General features: G+C 42.6%; 1 protein-coding gene, 1 long non-coding RNA gene and 1 pseudogene across 2 annotated transcripts; 2 read left to right on the top strand and 1 right to left on the bottom strand.

The window, feature by feature from the left end:
* On the top strand, positions 298 to 2105 carry Gm8155 (predicted gene 8155; annotated as a pseudogene).
* A 6074-nt stretch (positions 2106 to 8179) lies between these two features.
* On the top strand, positions 8180 to 16282 carry B020014A21Rik (RIKEN cDNA B020014A21 gene). Its single transcript, NR_045946.1, has 3 exons — positions 8180 to 8305; positions 10184 to 10237; positions 14525 to 16282. It is a non-coding gene; the product is annotated as an RIKEN cDNA B020014A21 gene (long non-coding RNA).
* Positions 11827 to 21532, bottom strand: 9230019H11Rik (RIKEN cDNA 9230019H11 gene). Its single transcript, NM_001033977.2, has 6 exons — positions 21475 to 21532; positions 21077 to 21197; positions 16102 to 16371; positions 15499 to 15765; positions 14792 to 14920; positions 11827 to 13782 (listed from the first exon to the last, which is right to left on the bottom strand). The coding sequence occupies exons 2-5, from the start codon at positions 21165 to 21167 to the stop codon at positions 14814 to 14816; spliced, it is 735 nt and encodes a 244-aa protein (NP_001029149.1). The 5' UTR covers positions 21168 to 21197; positions 21475 to 21532; the 3' UTR covers positions 11827 to 13782; positions 14792 to 14813.
* Positions 21533 to 21536: the final 4 nt, after the last annotated feature.

The raw sequence follows: 21536 nt of genomic DNA, 5'->3' as shown, positions 1-21536 counted from the left end.
ATTATCTGATTTACCTCTTTGATGACCTTGACCCTTTCCCTTCCTACCCCCTGTAAATAGCATATAACAACTTGTAGTTCAGTTTTGGAATGGGGGTAGCATAAGGGCAAGATGTAGTTGCTAGAGTTTTCTGGTATCATGGTGGATTTGTCAGGATTCACCACTGGAGGAATCAGATTTAATAGGGCTTACAAGATAAGGTTTTAGTTGTTGCGCCCAGAGATTGACTTACCACTGTTACTAAGTTTGTGTGGTGTTTCTTTCTTGCTGAGATTAGATTAGGTTCCAGAGAGAAAGCTCAAGATATGGCTGCCCAGTATGTCACAAAATTGGAACTAAACATTTCCTATAACAAACTTTTGGATGTAGATGTAACATCAAAGTCAGATCCTTTATGTGTGTTGTTTTTGAACATGAGTGGTCAACAGTGGTATGAGGTTGAAGGGAAAGAAGCATTAAGAATTCTTTGAATCTCAAATTTTCTAAGACGTTTCTTATTGATTACTACTTTGACATGGTTCAGAAATTGAAATTTTGCGTCTATAGCATTGACAAGAAAACTATTGAGTCGAGTGATGATGACTTCTTGGGAGAATGTGGAGTCACTCTTGGACAAATAGTTTACAGTAAGAAGATAACTTAATCACTGGTGCTCAAAAATGGCAAACCTTCAGGGAGAGGGAGCATTGCAATTTCAGTAGAAGAAATAAAGGACAACAGAGTGGTATTGTCTGAAGTAGAAGCCAGAAAACTGGATAATAAGGATCTGTTTGGGAAGTCAGATCCATACTTGGAGTTTCACAAGCAGACATCAGAGAGCCACTGGCTGATGGTTCACTGAACAGGAGTTATAAAAAAACAACCTGAATCCCACGGGGAAGCCTTTTAAAATCTCCAGTCTCCTTAACTCTCTGTGCTATGAAAAAGTGGACAAAACCATTAAGGTAGAGTATTATGATTATGACAATGATGGCTCACATAATCTCATTGGAACTTTTCAAACCACCATGACAAAACTCAAAGAAGCCTCCAGAAACTCATCAGTTGAATATTAATGCATAAATGAAAAAAAGAGACAGAAGAAAGAAAGCTACAAGAATTCAGGTGTTATCAGCGTGAAGCATCATGAGATTACTGTAGAATGCACATTTCTTGACTACATCATGGGAAGGTGTCAGCTCAATTTTACTGCGGGAATGGACTTCACTGGCTCTAATGGTGACCCCAGTTCTCCAGACTCCCTGCATTACATCAGCCCTAATAGTGTTAATGAGTATTTGAGTGCCATCTGCTCAGTGGGATTGGCAATTCAAGATTATGATGTTGATAAAATGTCTCCAGCTTTTGGCTTTGAAGCTCAGGTGCCCCCTCAGTGGCAGGTGTCTCATGAATTCCCAATGGACTTTAACCCCTCGAACCCCTATTGCAATGGAATCAAGGCATTATAGAGGCTTATCAGACCTGTCTTCCTCAGATAAGACTCTGTGGATCAACTAATTTTTCTCCAATTATAACCACGTGGCCAGGTTTGCAGCTGCAGCCACACAGCAGCAGACCACTTCTCAATACTTTCTGCTTGTATCCATCACCGATGGCGTGATCGCAGACCTTGATGAAACCAGACAGGCAATCGTCAATGCAGCCAAGCTGCCCATGTCTATCATCATTGTGGGACTTCGGAGAGCTGACTTCAGTGCCATGGAGTTTCTAGATGGTGATGGTGGAAGGCTCCGTGCCCCATCAGGTGAGGTGACCATAAGAGATATTGTTCAGTCTGTGCCTTTCAGACAGTTCAGAATGCTCCAAAAGAAACACTTGCTCAGTGTGTCTTGGCAGAAATTCCCTAGCAGGTGGTGGGCTACTTCAACACATACAAACTCCTTCCTCCCAAAAACCCAGCTGTGAAGTAGGAGGAGCCAGGACAGCTACAGGATTTCAAAAGCTGTGTGGAGCAACGCCATCTCTTACACAGAATGATGTATCTGCCATCTGCGCTTTTTACCCCCTGGGTATCTGATGTGAACCCAGCTTTTTGTATATATCCTATCTGTTTAAAGCATACATTTTATATTTTTTGAAGAGGACAGTAGCAAGTCCAGTTCTGCTCAATGAATTCAGTGGTTGTTAGTGATTTATAGAAATTACAAGACTGCTGTTTGAAATTGAATTTAATGTAGGAAAAGTGAGGTTTGTTGGTGTGTTGTCTACTTTCTATAATGAAATGCCATTTTTAAGTTTTGCCAGTGGAGTGAACGAGAAATTTCAGGAGGAAGTGGTATACAGGTTGCTAAGCTGTTTATAGTAAATATCTTACAAGCCAATGCCCATACTGTGACTGAGAGAGCTTAGGTCAGGTACTGAGTTTGTACCTATGACTCTCTATTCTGCCCCTTTCTGTGCTACAGGGCTACTGTGTACAAACTGTGTTTTCACATGATTGCTTATGTGAAAATCAATGGACTTACTCAATTTTGAAAATGAACAATCAACCAGTGGAGAGCTCCTTGTCGACAAGACATTTTTATTTGCGTTTTGAAATCTTTTCACTGTGAAGTCTTGCACATATATAGACTTTGCTTTACTGAGTAAATAAGACACTCAAACTTCTGTGGGCATCAAATGATAGGTCATCCCAGAGGCCACATGATTAGACCAGTGTAGGTCGACTAAGTGAGTAGGATTGCTTCGTTCACTTAAGCTTTGAGGACCAAACATCTAAGATAAAAATTCAAACACAGTTGCAGGCCAGGCATGGTGGCGCATCATCCCAGCACTTGGGAGGCAGAGGCTTGAGAGCAAGCACACGCCAACCCATCTGCATAGTTAATTTCAGGACAGCCAGCTACCCACTGAGAACATATTTCAGAATAACAAAGAAAAAAAGGTAATTGAGAAGTACATTTCTTCTAATTAATGGTATAATTGCAAAAGTTGTATTTTTTTTCTTGCTATGGTCCTGTGTATTGATTTTATAGATTTGATTAGATATTTTTGCCTTTTAAAAATAGTATTATTGTTTTCTTTAAACTTATAATTCTAGTTATTAAATAATCAAAATTCCATTTTTCATTTCAATAATGTACTATTTTCTAAGTCCAGAACTCTGTTAAGCATAAAACCTGATATAAGATTTTTGTTTTTAAAAAAGAATAAAACAGCATATACAAACTCTGTTCTAGTTGCCACATTTACATAGAGTGGACTTAGTATTCTTTTTTTTGCAGAAATGAATTATTTTAACTTTACTTTGTAGAACATACTGTTTATTGAACACACATTTTTGGAATAAATTCTGTAACATTTGCCTGAAGATCTGGATGTCAAATACTCTGCTTTTCTATTCAGTGACCAATTATTGCTAAAAATTTAACAGAATTGTATATTCACCACATATCCTTAAGTGGATGTCCATAGCACCAGTCAGCATTCCGTTCAGTGTTACTGAGTCCTGCCACCACTGCCTGTGTCCTTGTTTTTTGCAGGCTTCTTAGAAACAGCTTAGTGCTGAGGTCTGGCTCAGAGACAATCCACTCGCCTTGTTTGCCTAGCCTAGTGAGCAAGTGCCTCCTTCCCACATGGGTAATTGACATCTGGATATGTGCTGTTTACATGAAGCAGTGCACCTCTACATAGCAGAGTTTCTTAAAATTTACTTTCATTTTTGAGTCCTTTTACACAAGAACTTTTTATGTAACCCCAGTTTTAAAGGTATACAAAGTTATAATTAAGATAGGTGTACAAATCAAACAGTGCAAGTAAACAAAAATAAATTTATTTTACATTCCTGGAGAGATAACTCCAGGTTAATAGTACATATTACTCTAGGAGAGAACCTGTTTGTTTCTAGCACATACATCAGGTAGCTCTACTTGTCTGTAACTCCAGCTTCAGGGGATCTGATAGTCTCCTCTGTACTGCACAAGGATGTGTGTGTGTGTGTGTGTGTGTGTGTGTGTGTGTGTGTATGCACATACATACCTACACACACATACAAAGTTTTTTTATTATTATTAGATATTTTCTTTATTGTTTTCTTTATATACATTTCAAATGTTATCCCGCAAGTTCCCTATCCCTCCCCTCAACCTGCTCCCCTACCTACCCACTCCCACTTCTTGGCCCTGGTGTTCCCCTGTACTGAGGTATATAGAGTTTGCAAGACCAAGGGGCCTCTCTTCCCAATGATGGCTGACTAGGCCATCTTCTGCTACATATGCAGCTAGAGACATGAGCTCTGGGGGTACTGGTTAGTTCATATTGTTGTTCCACCTATAGGGTTGCAGACCCCTTTAGCTCCCTGGGTACATTCTCTAGCTCCTCTACTGGGGGCCCTGTGTTCCATCCAATAGCTGAATGTGAGCATCTACTTCTGTGTTTGCCAGGCACCAGCATAGTCTCACAAGAGAAAGCTATATCAGGGTCCTTTCAGCAAAACCTTGCTGGTGTGTGCAATGGTGTCTGCGTTTGGAGGCTGATTATGGGATGGATCCCCGGTGCAGCAGTCTCTGGATGGTCCATTCATTTCTGATTTTGTTAATTAGGATGCTGTCCCTGTGCCCTCTAGTGGGTCTGGCTAAGCGTTTATATATCTTGTTGATTTTTTCAAATGCTTGTTTGGTTGATTCTTTAAATAGTTCTTCTTTCTTTAATTCTTTAAATAGTTCTTCTTGTTTCCACTTCGTTGATTCTGCCACTGAGTTTGATTATTTCCTGCCATCTACTTCTCTTGGGTGAATTTGCTTCCTTTTTTATAGGGCTTTTAGGAGTGTTGTCAAGGTGCTAGTGTGTGCTCTCTCCAGTTTCTTTATGGAGGCACTCAGGGATATTACTTTTCCTCTTAGGACGGCCCTCATTGTGTCCCATAAGTTAGGGCATGATGTGGCTTCATTTTCATTAAACTCTAAAAAGTCTTTAATTTCTTTCTTTATTCCTTCCTTGACCAAGGTATCATTGAGGAGAGTGTTTTTCAGTTTCCACGTGAATGTTGGCTTTCTCTTATTTATGTTGTTATTGAAGATCAGCCTTCGTCCATGGTGATCTGGCAGAATGCATGAGACAATTTCAATACTTTTGTATCTGTTGAGGTCTGTTTAGTGACCAATTATATGGCCAATTTTGGAGAAGGTACCATGAGGTGTTGAGAAGAAGGTATATCCTTTTGTTTTAGGATAAAATATTCTGTAGATATCTATTAAGTCCATTTGTTTCATCACTTCTGTTAGTGTCCATGTGTCCCTGTTTAGTTTCTCTTTCCATATTCTGTCCATTGATGAAAGTGGGGTGTTGAAGTCTCCCACTATTAATGTATGAGGTGCAATGTGTGCTTTGAGCTTTACTAAAGTTTCCTAAAGTACCTGCTCTTGCATTTGGAGCATCGATATTCAGAAATGAGAGTTCCTCTTGGAAGTTTTTACCTTTGATTACTAAGAATTTCCCCTCCTTGTCTTTTTTGATAACTTTGGGTTAAAAGCTATGATGGTTTGTATATCCTTGGACCAGGGAGTGGCACCATCTGAAGGTGTGGCCTTGTTGGAATAGGTGTGACCTGGTTGGAATGGGTGTGTCACTGTGGGTGTGGGCATAAGATCCTCACCCTAGTTGCCTGGAAGTCAGTCTTCCACTAGCAGCCTTTGGATGAAGACATAGATCTCTCAGCTTCTCCTGCACCATGCCTGCCTGGATACTGCCATACTCCCACCTTGATGATAATGGACTGAACCTCTGAACCTGTACCAGTCCCAATTAAATGTTGTTGTTGTTGTTTTTATAAGATTTGCCTTGGTCATGGTGTCTGTTCACAGCAGTAAAACCCTAACTAAGACAGAAGTTGGTACTGGGAGTGGGGTATTGCTGTGATAGGCCTGACCATGTTTTTATTTGAAAGAATGTGGATTTTGGGACTTTGTATTTGGAAAGCAATGGAATGCTTTAAATGGGGCTTACTGGGTCATCCTAGTAGGAATATGGAAGACTTAGTTGCTGGGAGTAATTTGAACTGTGTTGACTGGCCCAAGAGATTTCAAAGGAGAATTTCAGAATGTGGCACAAAGACTGGTTATGTGGTATTTTGGTGAAGAATGTGGCTACTTTTTGCCCTTGTCTGAAAAGTTTGCCTGAGGCTAAGGTGAAGAGACTTTGATTAATTGCATTGACAAAAGAAGTTTCAAAAAAGCCCATCAGAGACTTTGTTCTCTGGTTAAGTCTTATGAAGAGAAGTTTGAACAAGCATAGCAAGCTTAGAAAGGAAAAATATAAAATATATGGTTCGAGTATTAAAGGAGTACCAGTAAGTGAAATGGAGCAAAATCTTGTGTTCTAGGAGATAACAGATTAAGGGAGTGGGACCTTGGGGCAAGATTCTACCCAGTTTAATTAGATCCAGGCATGGTGGTACACACCTTTAATCCCATGAGACAGGCATGCTGATCTCTGCATTCAAGGTCAATCTACAGAGCAAGAACCAGGATAGCCAAGCTTAGGCAGTGAAGGATTTAGAAAACATAAAGCCAGTGATAATGTAATAGTACAAGGGGATCATGTTCTAGTTCCTGGAAGCAGCAGAACTCGGCAGCTTCAGCCATGTGTCTCTGGCTGAGTTAAGAATGGAAGGAACTACTGGGAAAATTGATGCTGGTTAGCTGGAGCTAAGGAATTAGCAGTGATTAAGAAGAGACCAGGATCACTGACCTGAAATCTTCTGGAAATTGTTTTCTGGGAGCACAAAGAAGCTGTGTTCCAGAGATACCCAAGGTTGTACCTCATGTTGAGGCTGGACTTGGTAATGTGTAAGAGTCACTCAGGTGGTACTGCTTGTGAAGGAATGAAGGGATCATGGAGAGAAGCTGAGGCTTAGCACTGTGAGAGGCCAGGGAAGGCCATTGGAGAAGGTGAAGCCTCAGCTGTAGTTGATGGCCCAGGACTGAAGAGGTCATGCAAAGGATTTGAGGCTTGGCACCCTGAAGAGAGCCTATGAGAGGTTATTGGTGAAGCCTAGTTGGAGTGGAACACCCCAGTGTTTTGGAGATGTCAGTACCATGGGATGATCTCCAAGAACAGCAGCCATAGTGGAGTGGATCAACCTGAGCTTAGAGTGCTACTGAGGGCAGAGCTGGAGAAGTGATGCCAGCCCTTAGGAGGAGTCCAAAAGATCAAGTGGAATCCCAAACACTGAAACAAGAAGCTATAACATTGAAATTGCCTTGGAGACTCAAAGATGTTAAAGATGCCAGAACCATGGGATACATGCTGAGGAAAGCTGATAACAGGGAATGGAACCAGCCCAGGAGAAAGCAGTTTGGTGCAGTCAACAAAGATGGAAAAGGAGTGGAGAGCTGAAGACCACTTTGACATCAGCCATGGAGATGCAGAGTTTGGAGTTTGCCCAGCTGGTTCCTGCCTTGCTTTGGGGATTACAATTAAATAAGTTGAATGAATCTCAGAAGAGACCTTGAACTTTGGACTTTTAACATTGTTGCAACTGCTATAGACTATGAGGACTTTTAAAGTTGGACTAAATACATTTTGCATTATGCTATGTTGCATCAATATTCATAAGAGAAATTGGTCTGAATTTCTCTATCTTTGTTGAGTCTTTATGTGGTTTAGGAATCAGAGTAATTGTGGCTTCATAGAATGAATTGGGTAGAGTACCTTCTGTTTCTATTTTGTGGAATAGTTTGAGAAGAGTTGGAATTAGGTCTTCTTTGAAGGTCTGATAGAACTATGCACTAAACCCATCTGGTCATGGGCTTTTTTTGGTTGCCAGACTATTAATGACTGCTTCTATTTCTTTAAGGGAAATAGGAATGTTTAAATCGTCAATCTGATCCTGATTTAACTTTGGTATCTGGTATCTATCTAGGAAGTTGTCCATTTCCTTCAGGTTTTCTAGTTTTGTTGAGTATAGCCTTTTGTAGTAGGATCTGATGATGTTTTATAATTCCTCATGTTCTGTTGTAATGTCTCCTTTTTCATTTCTAATTTTGTTAATTAGGATACACTCCCTGTGCCCTCTAGTTAGTCTGGCTGAGGGGTAATCTATCTTGTTGAATTTCTCAAAGAACCAGGTCCTGGTTTGATTGATTCTTTGAATGGTTCGTTTTGTTTTATCTTGATTGATTGCAGCCTTGAGTTTGATTATTTCCTGCTGTCTACTCCTCTTAGGTGAATTTGCTTCTTTTAGTTCTAGAGCTTTTAGGTGTGCTGTCAGACTGCAAGTGTAAGCTCTCTCTAGTTTCTTTTTGGAGGCACTCAGAGCTATGAGTTTTCCTCTTAGGACTGCCTTCGTTGTGTCCCATAAGTTTGGGTATGTTGTGGCTTCATTTTCATTAAACTCTAAAAAGTCTTTAATTTCTTTCTTTATTTCATCTTTGACAAAGTAATCATTGAGTAGAGTGTTGTTCAGCTTCCCCATGTATGTGAGCTTTCTATGATTTATATTGTTATTGAAGATCAGCCTTAGTCCACGGTGATCAGATTGGATGCATGGGATAATTCCATTATTTTTGTATATGTGGAGGCCTGTTTTGTGACCAATTATATGGTCAATTTTGGAGGAGGTACCATGTGGCACTGAGAAGAAGGTATATCATTTTGTTTTAGGATAAAATGTTCTGTAGATATCTATTAAATCCATTTGTTTCATAACTTCTTTTAGTTTCCATGTGTCTCTGTTTAGTTTCTGTTTCCAGGATCTGTCCATTGGTGAGAGTCGGGTGTTGAAGTCTCCCACTATTATTGTGTGAGGTGCAATGTGTGCTTTGGGCTTAACTAAAGTTTCTTTAGTGAATGTGGCTGCCCTTTTATTTGGAGCATAGATCTTCAGAATTGAGAGTTCATCTTGGTAGATTTTACCTTTGACGGGTATGAAGTGTCCCTCCTTGTCCTTTTTGATAACTTTGGTTTTGAAGTCAATTTTATTTGATATTAGAATGTCTACTTCAGCTTGTTTCTTCGGACCGTTTGCTTGGAAAATTGTTTTCCAGCCTTTCACTCTGAGGTAGTGTCTGTCCTTTTCCCTGAGGTGGGTTTCCTGTAAGCAGAAAAATGTTGGGTCCTGTTTGTGTAGCCAGTCTATTAGTCTATGTCTTTTTATTGGGGTATTGAGTCCATTGATGTTAAGAGAATTTAAAGTAAAGTAATGGTTGTTTCCCGTTATTTTTGTTGTTAAAGTTGGCATTCTGTTCTTGTGGCCGTCTTTTTTTGGTTTGTTGAAGGATTGCTCTTTTGCTTTTTCTAGGGTGTTGTTTCTGTCCTTGTGTTGGTGTTTTTACTTTATTATCCTTTGAAGAGCTGGATTTGTGGAAAGATATTGTATGAATTTGGTTTTGTCATGGAATACTTTGATTTCTCCATCTATCATAATTGAGAGTTTTGCTGGGTATAGTAGCCTGGGCTGGCACTGTTGTTCTCTTAGGGTCTGCATAACATCTGTCCATGAACTTCTGGCTTTCACAGTCTCTGGTGAGAAGGCCGATATAATTCTAATAGGCCTGCTTTTATATGTTACTTGACCATTTTCCCTTACTGCTTTTAATATTCTATCTTTATTTAGTGCATTTGTTGTTCTGACTATTATGTGTCATGAGGAATTTCTTTTCTGGTTCAGTCTATTTGGCGTTCTGTAGACTTCTTGTATGTTCATGGGCATTTCTTTCTTTAGGTTTTGGAAGTTTTCTTCTATAATTTTGTTGAAGATATTTGCTGGCCATTTAAGTTGAAAAATCTTTATTCTCATTTACTCCTATTATCCATATGTTTGGTCTTCCCATTGTGTTCTGGATTTCCTGGATGTTTTGAGTTAGGATCTTTTTGCATATTGTATTTTCTTTGATTATTGTGCCCATGTTCTTTATGGAATCTTCTGCACCTGAGATTCTCTCTTCCATCTCTTGTATTCTGTTGCTGATGCTCATCTATGGTCCCAGATTTCTTTCCTAGGGTTTCTATCTCCAGCATTGTCTCACTTTGGGTTTTATTTATTGTTTCTACTTCCCTTTTTAGGTCTTGGATGTTTTGTTCAATTCCATCACCTGGTTAATTGTGTTTTCTTGTAATTCTTTAAGGATGTCTACCTCTGTAGCAGTGTTCTCCTGTATTTCTTTAAGTGAGTTATTAATGTCCTTCTTAAAGTCCTCTACCAGCACCATGAGATATGATTTCAAACTCGAGTCTTGCTTTTCAGGTGTGTTGAGTTATCCACGACTGGCTGAGGTCGGAGTGCTGGGTTCTGATGATGGTGAGTGGTCTTGGTTTCTATTAATAAGATTCTTACATTTGCCTTTTGCCATCTGGTAATCTCTGGCATTAGTTGTTATAGTTGTCTCTGTTTGGAGCTTGTTCCTCCTGTGATACTGTTAGCCTCTGTCAGTAGTCCTGGGAGTCCAGCTCTCTCCTGAGTCTCAGTGGTCAGAGTACTCTCTGCACAGAATCTCTCCTCTTGCAGGGAAGGTGCACAGAGTTTTGGCATTCAGACCTGCCTCCTGGCTGAAGATGAAGGCCTGAAACAAGGCCTCTCCCAGAAGATGTGTTGCCTCTGCATTCTGCAAGCTCATCTGCACAGACTGCTCTCTGAGGGACCCGGGACACAAGAAGGGTCACTCACCTTCTCTGGCAGTCAGAGCCCTCCCAGGCAGACACCTCTCCTCTGGTGGGGAAAAGTGCCTGGATGTTTGGAGCCCAAAAAGGAGTCTGTCCCAGAAGCTATGTCACTTCTGCAGTCAGCACTCTCATCTGTGCAGACTGGTCTCTGAGGGACTTGTGACACAAGATGACTCCCTCCCTTGCCCAGGCAATCAGAGCCCTACCAGGCAGACACCTCTCCTCTGACAGGGAAGATGCCCAGATGTCTAGAACCTGAAATGGGGTCTGTCCCAGAAGTTGCATGGCTTCTGCAGACTGCTCACTCAACCTCCACAGTCTGTGAGCTGAGCTGTGCAGCAAACAAGACATTTCTAAACACAGTCTTTTTGTTCACTCTGTTTGTCATGCCTATATACATGTATGTTGACCATATACTCACCCTCCACTCTCTCTTCACTCCTTCCAGATCCACTTTCACCACCTCCCAACTTTTTGTCATTGTAAAAAAATGATATTTTAGGGACTGGAGAGATGGTGCAGCAGTTAATATCACTGACTGCTCTTCCAGAGAACCTGGGTTTAATTCTCACCACTGACATTGTGGTTCACAAATGTCCACAACTCCAGGTCCAGGGGCTTAGATGTCTCTCTGGCTTTTGCCAGCATTGCATGACATAGTGCTCATATATGTGTGCACCTGTAAACTGATAATAAAAAAAACTTTGAAGATGAAAATATTTAAAAGAACAATAAATATTTAAGCTAATGAAGGATAACTTACTACTGTAAATACTGGATCAGGTGCTCTTTCTTCATAATGTGTCCAGAACCTTGGAGGCAGGGTTCTGGACATAGGTGTCCCATTGGTATTCTGCAGACACACATTCTCTACACTTTGACTACAAACAACACATTTCTTCGTCCTTTCTTTATGCTTTGGGTTTTCTAGACAAGGTGTCTATGTATACACATGCCTGTGGTGGAACTCACTGTTTAGACTGGAAAGTTTCCACTAACTCAGAGATCTGCCTGTCTCTGCCTCTGGAATGCTGGAAATAAAGGCATAATCCACCAATCCCAGTCAACAACACATTCTTAATCAACAAATATGAAATAAAACAGGAGGGATATGGTTAAATAATGATATGCACACCAAATGTAAAGCAAGAAAGGTAGAATATGTCTCAGCAATAATTAAATATGGAATAGAAGCAATAAAGAAATTCAGTGGAAACAAATCCCTTTCAAAAGTTTACTGGACTTCACAGACAATTATACAGTCTGACTAAGAACAAAAAGAATACTGCAACCATGTAATCACAAATGAAAGAGATGCCCCACAAACCTTGTAAAGTAATATAATTACAAGAGAATACTCAAAGAGTATTTTGAAAATTTCAACTAAAAATTCTATAATATAGACAGCACCCATTTGCAGAAACCTGAATATCTGTAAACCAATCACATGAAGAAAGTTTACAAATATCTCAATAGAAAGAGATCCCATTAAAGACATTTAGTGATTAATTACATATCAGGAATCTGTACTAAAGACCTCCTAGTAAGGAAATTGGAGGATAGACGTTACTGTTCTAGGGGAATTCAGCAGAGAAGACTGCTCAGACTATTTTTTAGATTAATTACTTTACTTTATGTCCTGACTGCAGTTTCTTCTCTGTGCTTGCTCCACTACTTAACTCCCCACCAAAGGTGTTTAAGCCAATAGAAACTCTTCATTAGCTGGCCCTGATTATTCTAAATGTTTGGAATTCCAATGTAGAATGAGCCATCCCCAGGGTGAGCTTTTAAACACAAAACCACTTTATGGTTTATCCAGAAGCAGAGCTACAGAAGCCAAAAAGCAAAGTTGTTACAATTAGAGACTTTCTCAGAACTATGGACTTTGGTGGATTAGGTCTTTGTTTCATTTTGGCTGTAGGTGATGTCTGTGTGCTGAGTTTTACAGCCTGAATAACACTTCCATCATGGAGTCAGTTGTGCTAAGGTCTGGGGACCTGATGTAGTCACCTCTGACCCCTACTAAACACACACTCCTCATTTTCTGGTTCCTAGGCTTACTTGTTGCAGGTTTCCTTTAGTGATGCCTCAGATACATCAGTAGTGCTTGTCTAAACAATGCTGCTAAAATTTACAAATTAATCTGGGTGACATTGGTGACATTTTAAAGCTCTAATTCTGTAGTAGCACACTTTTAGAGCTTATATTCAAATGACCAGTCAGGCATGGTGGCAGACATCATTAAACCCAATGCTGGCAAGGCAAAGGTAGGTATGTTTCTGTGAGTTCCAGGACAGCCTGGTCTACAGAGTGAGACCCTGCTTCAAAACAGAAAGTGTTTCAACAGTGAACTACACACTCTATAATCACCACAATTTTAGAATGTGTGAGTGCTAGTGCACTTGTGCAAAAGTGCCCATGTAGAGGTCAGAGGCAACAATCATGAGTTCACTCCCCTGCATCACAGCTTCTAGATGTGCACAGAGGAGCTTCTCTCAGCACAGTGGAGAGCAGCACTGACCCAGAACCTGCCAAAGGGTGTGGAATCAGTAGTGACAGCTGCCCAGGACCTTCCAGATTTCACTACCAGATTGCCACTGCAGGAGCATCCAGTCTATCGGACAGAGTGGGTTCCAAGTTCTCTGCTGCTCCAGTGTACATGTGGCCATAGCTGGACTACTTAGTGTATATCACAAAAACTCACCTATAAAAGTAATAATATTATAAACTGTCACTTTATGTTATAAAGTAGTTTGTTTCTATCATATATAGTCATATTCAATAGCACATATATCTATTTTTTCAATTGTAGTGTACAGAATGTTGCCTTGTACAGGCTCTTCCTAGTCTGTCTCACTCTCACATAGACACTGATGATGATATATACAGGAGAAGAACCATCACACTCCCATTAGGAAGATCTGAATATTCTATTTCTTGTGCTTGGTATGGATACATCACTATTTTTTTATCCAAATATCTAGATCATGTAATTCCATATTATGGGCAAATCACCCAGAGATAAAGTAGCCTGTGGTTAGCAAGGGCCACAGTGCCTAGCACGGAGTGGAAAGACCTTGAAACACTTTGTCATCAGCATGATGAGTCATGTGTTGAGGATGATGAAAGGGGCAGTGGCTGCACCAGATGAATTCTCATGACTTTCTCTGGAGCATCTTCACCCTACAGCAAGGAAAAACATCTTATGAAGGGTCTGAGAACAGCCTGGGTCAGTTCTCCTGGGTGACCTGTATCAGTCATCAGTACCCCCAACCTCTCTCCCCAAGGGACATTCATTCCCTCCTCCCATCACTCCTGGTCTCTACATCCCTGGAGCCTGTACTGTCTTCTTCCCTCCTTCCCCGCATCCCAGAGTCAGCCTCAGGCCTTGCTGTGGAGCATGGAGGTTCAGGTTAATAGACTGATGATCAGCTCTGCTCCCTGCTGAGGGATTATATGATGGGCTGGAGGAGTTTGGAGGATCCCCATTCAGAGTGGGGCCTAGGGCCTGGTTGTCCAGGCCTTGAGTGGGGTTCTAGTCATCTTTCTATCTTCATTCTAAAACTCTCAACATCTGAGAGTGGCTTCCAGCTGTAGGTGTGACTGTCTCTGTCCCTGCTTAATCCATCAGGGAGTCCAGGTGGGAGCAATGGATTCCATCAACAGCTCAGTCCACCTGCCTCCAGTGGCAACACTGCTCCAGCTGCTGTTGCTGCTGCTGCTGCTCTATTATGATTATGAGTGTCAGCTGCATGTCTGTAAGGGGGCTGTATGAATGCCTCAGTCTGTGGAGAAGGGGCTGGACTTCCTGAACCTGGAGTTCTTGTGAGCTGTCATTTGTGTGTGTAGAATAAAATATGGGTCAGCAAGTGGTTTTGCCACTGGGCTGCCTCCTAATTTCTATCTTCATTTTCTTGTTCTTTAGGTGGAATTCTCTTCCCTCTACACATTAAAAAGAATCTGCTGTGTTCCCTTGGCATTTCCACTGGTCTGTGACATGTTTCTCTCCTGTCAAGGCTGAGCATGCACAAGCTATTGCTATCAGGTGACCTGAACTGAATCTCCTGCCTCCTTTCTTAGAAAGAATCTGCAGCTGTGGGACAAAAGTGGGATTCCTGGAACTCACTCACTCTTGCTTCTTCAGTCCTCACCCATCTGTCCCTTATTCCACTTCCAACATTGTTCCCAGTACCTGTCATTGTCAAGGATTCCCCTCAGAAAACATACAGAAGGAAGCAGCTGAGCATTATCAGCAGGACAGAGGGGTTGGATGTGCATGCTCTGGATGAAGGTCGGCCCACATCTGCAGTGGTTGACAAGGCTAAAATGAAAACACAAGTTGAGTCTTTGACTAGGACTTAAATCTTAGCAAATATCACCTCAACTTCTGGGTCCTCAGGAAATTCCTTAACACACAGGGTTACAACCATTTTGTTGTGTAACAGCAATTTGTGTGGGTCCTGAGTTGGAAGGGACAGGGAATGTCCCTGACCTCAAAATGCTCGTGTAGCTATGGTAAGGGAGCAGGGTCATGATGGGACCTCATCTCTCCTGCTGACAGAAGAGGAACTGACCTGTGAAGAACATGAAGGGTGAGAAGAAGGCAACAGCAATTCTAGACTGTGAAGACAGGAAGTAGAAGGATGCTCAGACTGAGGAAAGACACAAGGACAGTGACCAGTGGGAATGTAGTAAGTGAGATAGGAGAGGACAAGGAGGGAAATGAGGGATGGAAAGAGTGACTTAACCCAAAGAAGGACTCATGAAGAATAGAACACACACAGATATATGCACACAGAGAGACATATATGGAAACATGTGGTCATGGACACGTGAACACACACGGACACAGGCACACTACACATCTGCAGAAAGCTTTGTCCCCCTTTTGCCAGTTACCTGTAGGCTCCTGGTTTTCCTTACAGTGCAAATTATACTCCTTAAACTTGTTCTTGAATTCACCCTGTGATGTCCTGTTTAAGAAGTCATTTAGATTTTTGATTTTCTCCAATATCTCTTCTGTCCAGTTGGTTCCAGAATAGATGTGAAGCCATCTCTTGATGTCACCATGAAATATTTTGCTTCCATTGAGGCATACCTTCCATGATCCCATGAATCGTTCATCTGCATACCAGCCACACACAATGGACTGCAGAGTGAGGGGCTCTGTGTCCATTGGAAAGATATAAGTCTCTGGCATTGATTAATTCAGTCTTCTTGCCCATCTTCCCTTCCCATCCCCTGACCTGGTTTTACCCTCCACATTTTGCCCTTGCTGTTGGACCTCTTAGGTGGGACTAACAGTGGTTCATTTTGTTTCTTCATGAAACAATGAAGGTCCCTAACCTGTTACAAATCTTGCTCTTTCCTTCAATGGACATCTGACATGTTCTTTTACTCATTTTGTAGCAGTGAGGATGGAACCTAGGGTCTCATGCATGCTAGGCAAGAACTCTACCACTGAGCTACATCCCCAGCTCTATGGAGTCATTTGAAACTTACCTCTGATTGTGTTATTCTCCCCCCGCATTTGAAGTAGCACATCTTGGAAGTGATAAACTTGACCTTGTAGACTGTGAAGCTGTTTTTCACAGATCTCTGTGGCATTGAGTCTGTTCTCAAAATCACTAGTGACATGACATTTGTTATTTCTGTTGAGAATAAAAGGTACTGTTTTCACTTCACCTTGGACTTCATAGTTCCACAGTCCAGATGTGACATTGTCATTGAATGTGTTGTTAACGTCAAAACTACAGCAGAGAGTAGGAGACTCTGTGGAAGAAACATGCAGTGGGGTTGGGGCTGGGGAACAAAAGACTCAGAGATTTTCTCTACCTGTAGCCCCCTCAGGAAGAGTTATTTAAGGGATGGGGGCAGGGGATAATCCCTGACCCATCTTCACTGTGCTAAGTAAATTATGCTTATTCTCTCCTGCTCTCCATCGGAACAATCCACCTCTCTGTTATAATATGATATTCTTAGCCCTGGGCACTGTCTGTCATGGCAGGAAAAGTTCAGGATGTCTTTTCTAGATCTATTCACTCTGGAGAGTCTCCAAAAGCTACCCTTGTATACTGTGTGGAGACGAGATGGTTTGTGAAGATGCTGGGCCATAGTGAAGCAGGGAAAGGGTGTGTCTGAAGTTGCTTGGAGACAGCTTTTCTGATGTGTGCTCTCACATCATAGAATTGGACATCTATAATGAGTTTTAACTGTCAGTGTTATCACACCTATAGTCTCCTAAGAAATGAGTTTCTAATTGTAAGACTGTTTTGATGGTAAATGATGTAAGAATGCCCGTCTTAATGTGGACATTATCATTCTCTGGTCAAGAGGTCTCTGGATGAATAGGATATCTAGCTCTTTTGAGTTGGTGATCCAGACTGCAACTGTTATCCTTTTCTGGTCCCTGCTATACCTTCCCCGCTGGGAAGCAAGTTCCTTGGTCATAGGTAATTCTGTGTGGAATAGCAAGTAAGCCTGCCTCTGAGATCAAGTCCTGACTTCCCTCCATGGCACACTATAACTTTGAAGTAGAAGTCTAGTAAGTCAGTTTTTCCTTTAAGTTCCTTTTGTGTAGAGTGTCTTATCACAGCAACAGAAGGAAACTAGATCAACACAGTGCCAGATCTCCTGGGCCTAATGTAGCATTCCTGGGATGGCTTCCTAGAACTGGTCAGAAGATGGACCTCAGTACTAGAACAGTACCAGTACCAGAGAAAACCTAGGATGGTTAAGTCTGGTAGTGAAAGAGTAGTTATCACAAATCTCAGAGACATTCATGTTCTCAGATGGACTTAATAGCAAACATTTCCAGAGAAGTTTTAAGAGTCCATGCTGCTCTGTGGAATGATGGAGACCCTGTTGAGAAGTGTAGTCTGCTCTCACCAGAGAGAAGGGCCTCAGAATGTGGTGAAGCTCAGGGAAGATGCTGATTACTGAAGGCTGGGCAGGGTGGTAGGAATCTGTGTCTGTAGCTTGAAATCCCAATAGTGGGGTACAGAAAATTCTATCACAAGCAGTGGTCAGGAGAGAGTAACATCAAGGACAGTGGTCCACTGATGTGTAAAGGGTACAGAACCTGATGCCTGACTGCTTAAGGGGGCCTTGGGTAACAGGACACAAAGACGCTAAATACAGATGGATGGTTAGCCTACTCAGATGGGGCTGGATTTACAATATAGATAGTAAAGACTCTTATAGCTCCTGTCCTATGACAACCCCAGGTTCCTGTGCCCATGGTGTGAAACTGAAGCATTGGAGTTTGAAAGGTGGAGCTTCAGCTAAGGGCACTTGTTTTTCTAACAGAGAATCAGATTTGATTCTCAGCAACTGTTGGACCATGTTGAACATGGTCCTGTGGGAGATCATAAGTCTAGCTTGAATTTGAGATCTGCCTCAGTCAATCCCATATTGGGGTGACTCAGAAAGACTTGTTTGGCCCTGCCTCTGAGCCTCCACTGCTGATGTGAGGCTTTGCCATTGACCCGGTCAGTTACCCCTTACCCTCCACCCCCCTTTCCTGCCTCTTATGTCATCCCACACCACCAAAATTCCCCCACCTTAAACCCTGAACTTAAAATAAACAAGGGGCTGATGCTATAAAGTTGAGTTCTAGCTTCAACAAGACTCTGGGCAGGGTGTGTTTCTTATGGGCCATTCACATGCTCTATCCTGCTCAGCCCTGGACAGACCCAGTTGGCCTTGGTTCTCAGCTCTACCCTGGACCTGACAGCAAAGAGCCTACAAACAACAACACATGGTGGCTCACCACTGCCTACAACTTTAGTTCCAGGAGATCGGATGTTCTCTTTTGGCCTGCAAGGGCATCAGGCACATGTAAGCTGCACATACATACATGCATATGTACATACATTCAAAACACAAATGTGTATAAACATAAAAAAACCTTTGTAACTGAACTACCTTAAAGACATACCCCGACTGATGGATGTCCTAGGAGGGCAGACCAGGTCCCAACCAAGAGACACCACTCATCCCCACAGCGGGTGAATTCTTTCTCTCTGCACAGCTTCATTACTGCTCTGTAACTTGGGTATGAAACCCTAGACAACAATGTTCATGTATAGTGTGTTGTTTTGAATGAGCCTCTCCTCTATAGAGTAAGATGTTTGCTCCAATTTGTAGAAGCTGTTCGATTAGGTTTAGGAGGTGTGGACTTGCTGATGGAAGTATGTCACTGGGGGTGTGGCTTTGAAAGACATTCCCATTTATTCATTTCTGGACCTTGTCTGTGGTTTAATATGTTGGCTCCCATCTGGGCATCATATCACCTCGCTTTAATCCCAGCATTTGACAGGTTGAGTCACATGGTTCTTTATGGGTTTGAGGCAGACTGGTCTACATAGTTCTACGTCAGCCAGAACTACACACTGAGATTTTGTCTCTAAACCAAACCCAACCAAAAATATGTGGAGCCTCAACTTGCTGCTGGAGCCACCATGTCTGCCTGCTGCCATGCTCCCCTGCTGTGAGGTGATATTATCCTTGTGAAATATAAGTCTCTCCAAACTCTTCCTTTTGCGTGTTACCATGGTCCTGTGTCTTATCCCTGCCTAAGAACATAACTAATACCATTATCATATAAGTACTGGAGTTTTTACAGGTCAGAAAATCTGTGTTACACCTGTTACACTCTGTGCTTGGTGGTCAAAAGCAACCAGAGAAAATCCGTCTTTGAAGAGCAAGAGTACATCTGCCTAACAGAACCTATCACTTAGGCTATCTGTCAGCCTGAGGTTCCAGTGCGAGAAAATGTCCCTGGGTAGAGTTCATGCCAATTCCTAATTGCTTAGGCAGAAGACACCCTGACCCTCCTGCAGCAGAAAAAATGCACTCCCTTACAAAATGGGTCCTGGCATGGTATTGGGCTCTGAGAGAGAGAGCAGTCTCTGCTTGTAGGCTATCAGGAAAGGCATCATGAGCTGAGCTCTTTCTCATTTGAGTGTTAGGTGGACAGGTCACAGTCAGACAAGATATACCAGAAATATGACATTGCTGCAGGAACATAAGAAGTCACTTGTGTGTTAAGATCTCCCTGGGAGGGAGAGACAGGTACATTTGTCTGATTGAACATCTCCTGTTCCCTAGAAGGCTATAAATCTTATCTTGAGGAAATGACCCAGGTCAGTCCTCAAGTCAGCTGCCACCTCTCCCTCAGAAAGCATCCCAGGCTTCAAGGAGAGTCTTCTGTGTTCCATGGGACCCTAGGAATCCATTGGGTAGAATGGATAGATGAAGAGGCCTTCAACCCAGGACTTTCTCCTGCCAATTCTAGTTGACCTAGAAGCCAAAGGCAACACAGAACCCACTGCTGCCTGGGAAAGATGCAGTTTTCACAGTACTCTTGGAGACGTTCTGGGGGTGGAGGTGGGGGATAAACGGGATGGGCACCATTACTGGTTCATGGAAAGTACCCTGATCTGGGTTAGAAGACAAATCTGCTGCTCAGTCATAAGTTTGTTGTCTTCTGCTGCTCTCACACCAAATGCAGAACTGGGTAGTTGATGCTGAGAGATATACAGCAAAGCTTGCCTGATTGCAATCAAGATTTAGTGTCTTACATTTTCATAAAAAAGAACTCTCCCCTGTCTAATTACCAGCATTACCCAGGAGGTGGATGTTCCAGGAGGCCTGGGACCAAGGGCAGAAGCCTCCATAGGTCCCTCCCAGTACCGTTGCTAGGGTCATCCTCAGAAGATATAATTTTCCAGCTTCTTAAGGGCATTCTGGGGAAGGGAAAGTGAGGAAGGCCAGATGGGCAGGGAAGGGAGCTGAGCAGGCTGGTGGCTGATGAGCCACGTGTGCACTGAAGCTGAGCCTGGTATCACACACCTGTAATTCCTGCAGCTGGTAGACCAAAGGAGAGAAGGGATTATTTCAGTTTCTAGTGTGGGGGTGAATGAAGCCTTGAAACAAAATAAAAAGAGAACAAAAGAAGTGGGGAGGCTCCCTTGTCCCTGGAAGCATCTGCTGTGACCTCCTGGACAAATACCGTGGGTATGTGGGAAGAAAGTTCAAGGACAAAGAGTTTCCTGAATGGTGGAGGGCTCATGAGGAATCCCTTGGGAAGGCAGTCTCTAGCACAGCCTGCCTTAGGTCCAGGACAGCTGTCTGAAACTGTCTCCTGGTCTTGCACTGCTCCCAACATACCCAATCCTGGTCACTGGGTTTTAGGCTTCCTATAGATCCAGATGGTGCTGAGGGCATCACCAGGTACTCCCTTTCTGCCCCCTGCACTTTTCATTTCTGCTCCTTTCTCACACTCTAACTTTTCCCTTATCTCTTCAATCCCCTGAAGGCTGGTTCTGGGAAAGCCAGTGTTCCCAGTTGCTGTGGTGCTGGACTGAAGAGTGGGAAGCCCTGGAGTTTCTGGTACCCCAGACCTGGGAACTGACTTAAGCCAGTTTCCTGTTCCTAGCAGCAACCCTGCTCCATGTAGGCCATGGGAACTCACGAGCCAGCAGCTTGGTGTATCCACAGCTCAATAGAATTAACAGCCTCTGGATCATAGAATGATGGTGCTTGGTGTCTGCTGCCTTGGTCATGGTTCCTTCTGTCAGAAGATGTGACTGTGGCTGCAGGGAGAATGGGAAGTTAGCATGTCCCCTGTTGTGGTCCTAGTGTAGACTAAAGCAAGAGTTCCAGGCACCTGGCTGTGAATTCAGGCCTTCTGTACTCTGACCTTGCATCTCCCTAATCCACCTTTCCTTCAATTTCTTCTGGGATCCTCCACCTGCCTCCCTGTGGACCCAGGCCCCTCTCACACTGGGTCATAGGGAGATAACAACTGTGAGCATAGTCCTGTTCAGGGCTCCCATGCCCCAACCGAAGTCTCTTCTTCTTCTCACTCACCAACAGCTGCGCCCTCAGGGACTCTTGGCATCAGTGTGAGGAAAGTCGAAGAAAGAACAAAG

Source organism: Mus musculus, chromosome 10 (genome assembly GCF_000001635.26).
Source record: "Mus musculus strain C57BL/6J chromosome 10, GRCm38.p6 C57BL/6J".
NCBI classification, from domain to species: domain Eukaryota; kingdom Metazoa; phylum Chordata; class Mammalia; order Rodentia; family Muridae; genus Mus; species Mus musculus.
Note: the sequence above shows the minus strand (reverse complement) of the source record. Positions and strands in the feature narration are given on the sequence as shown.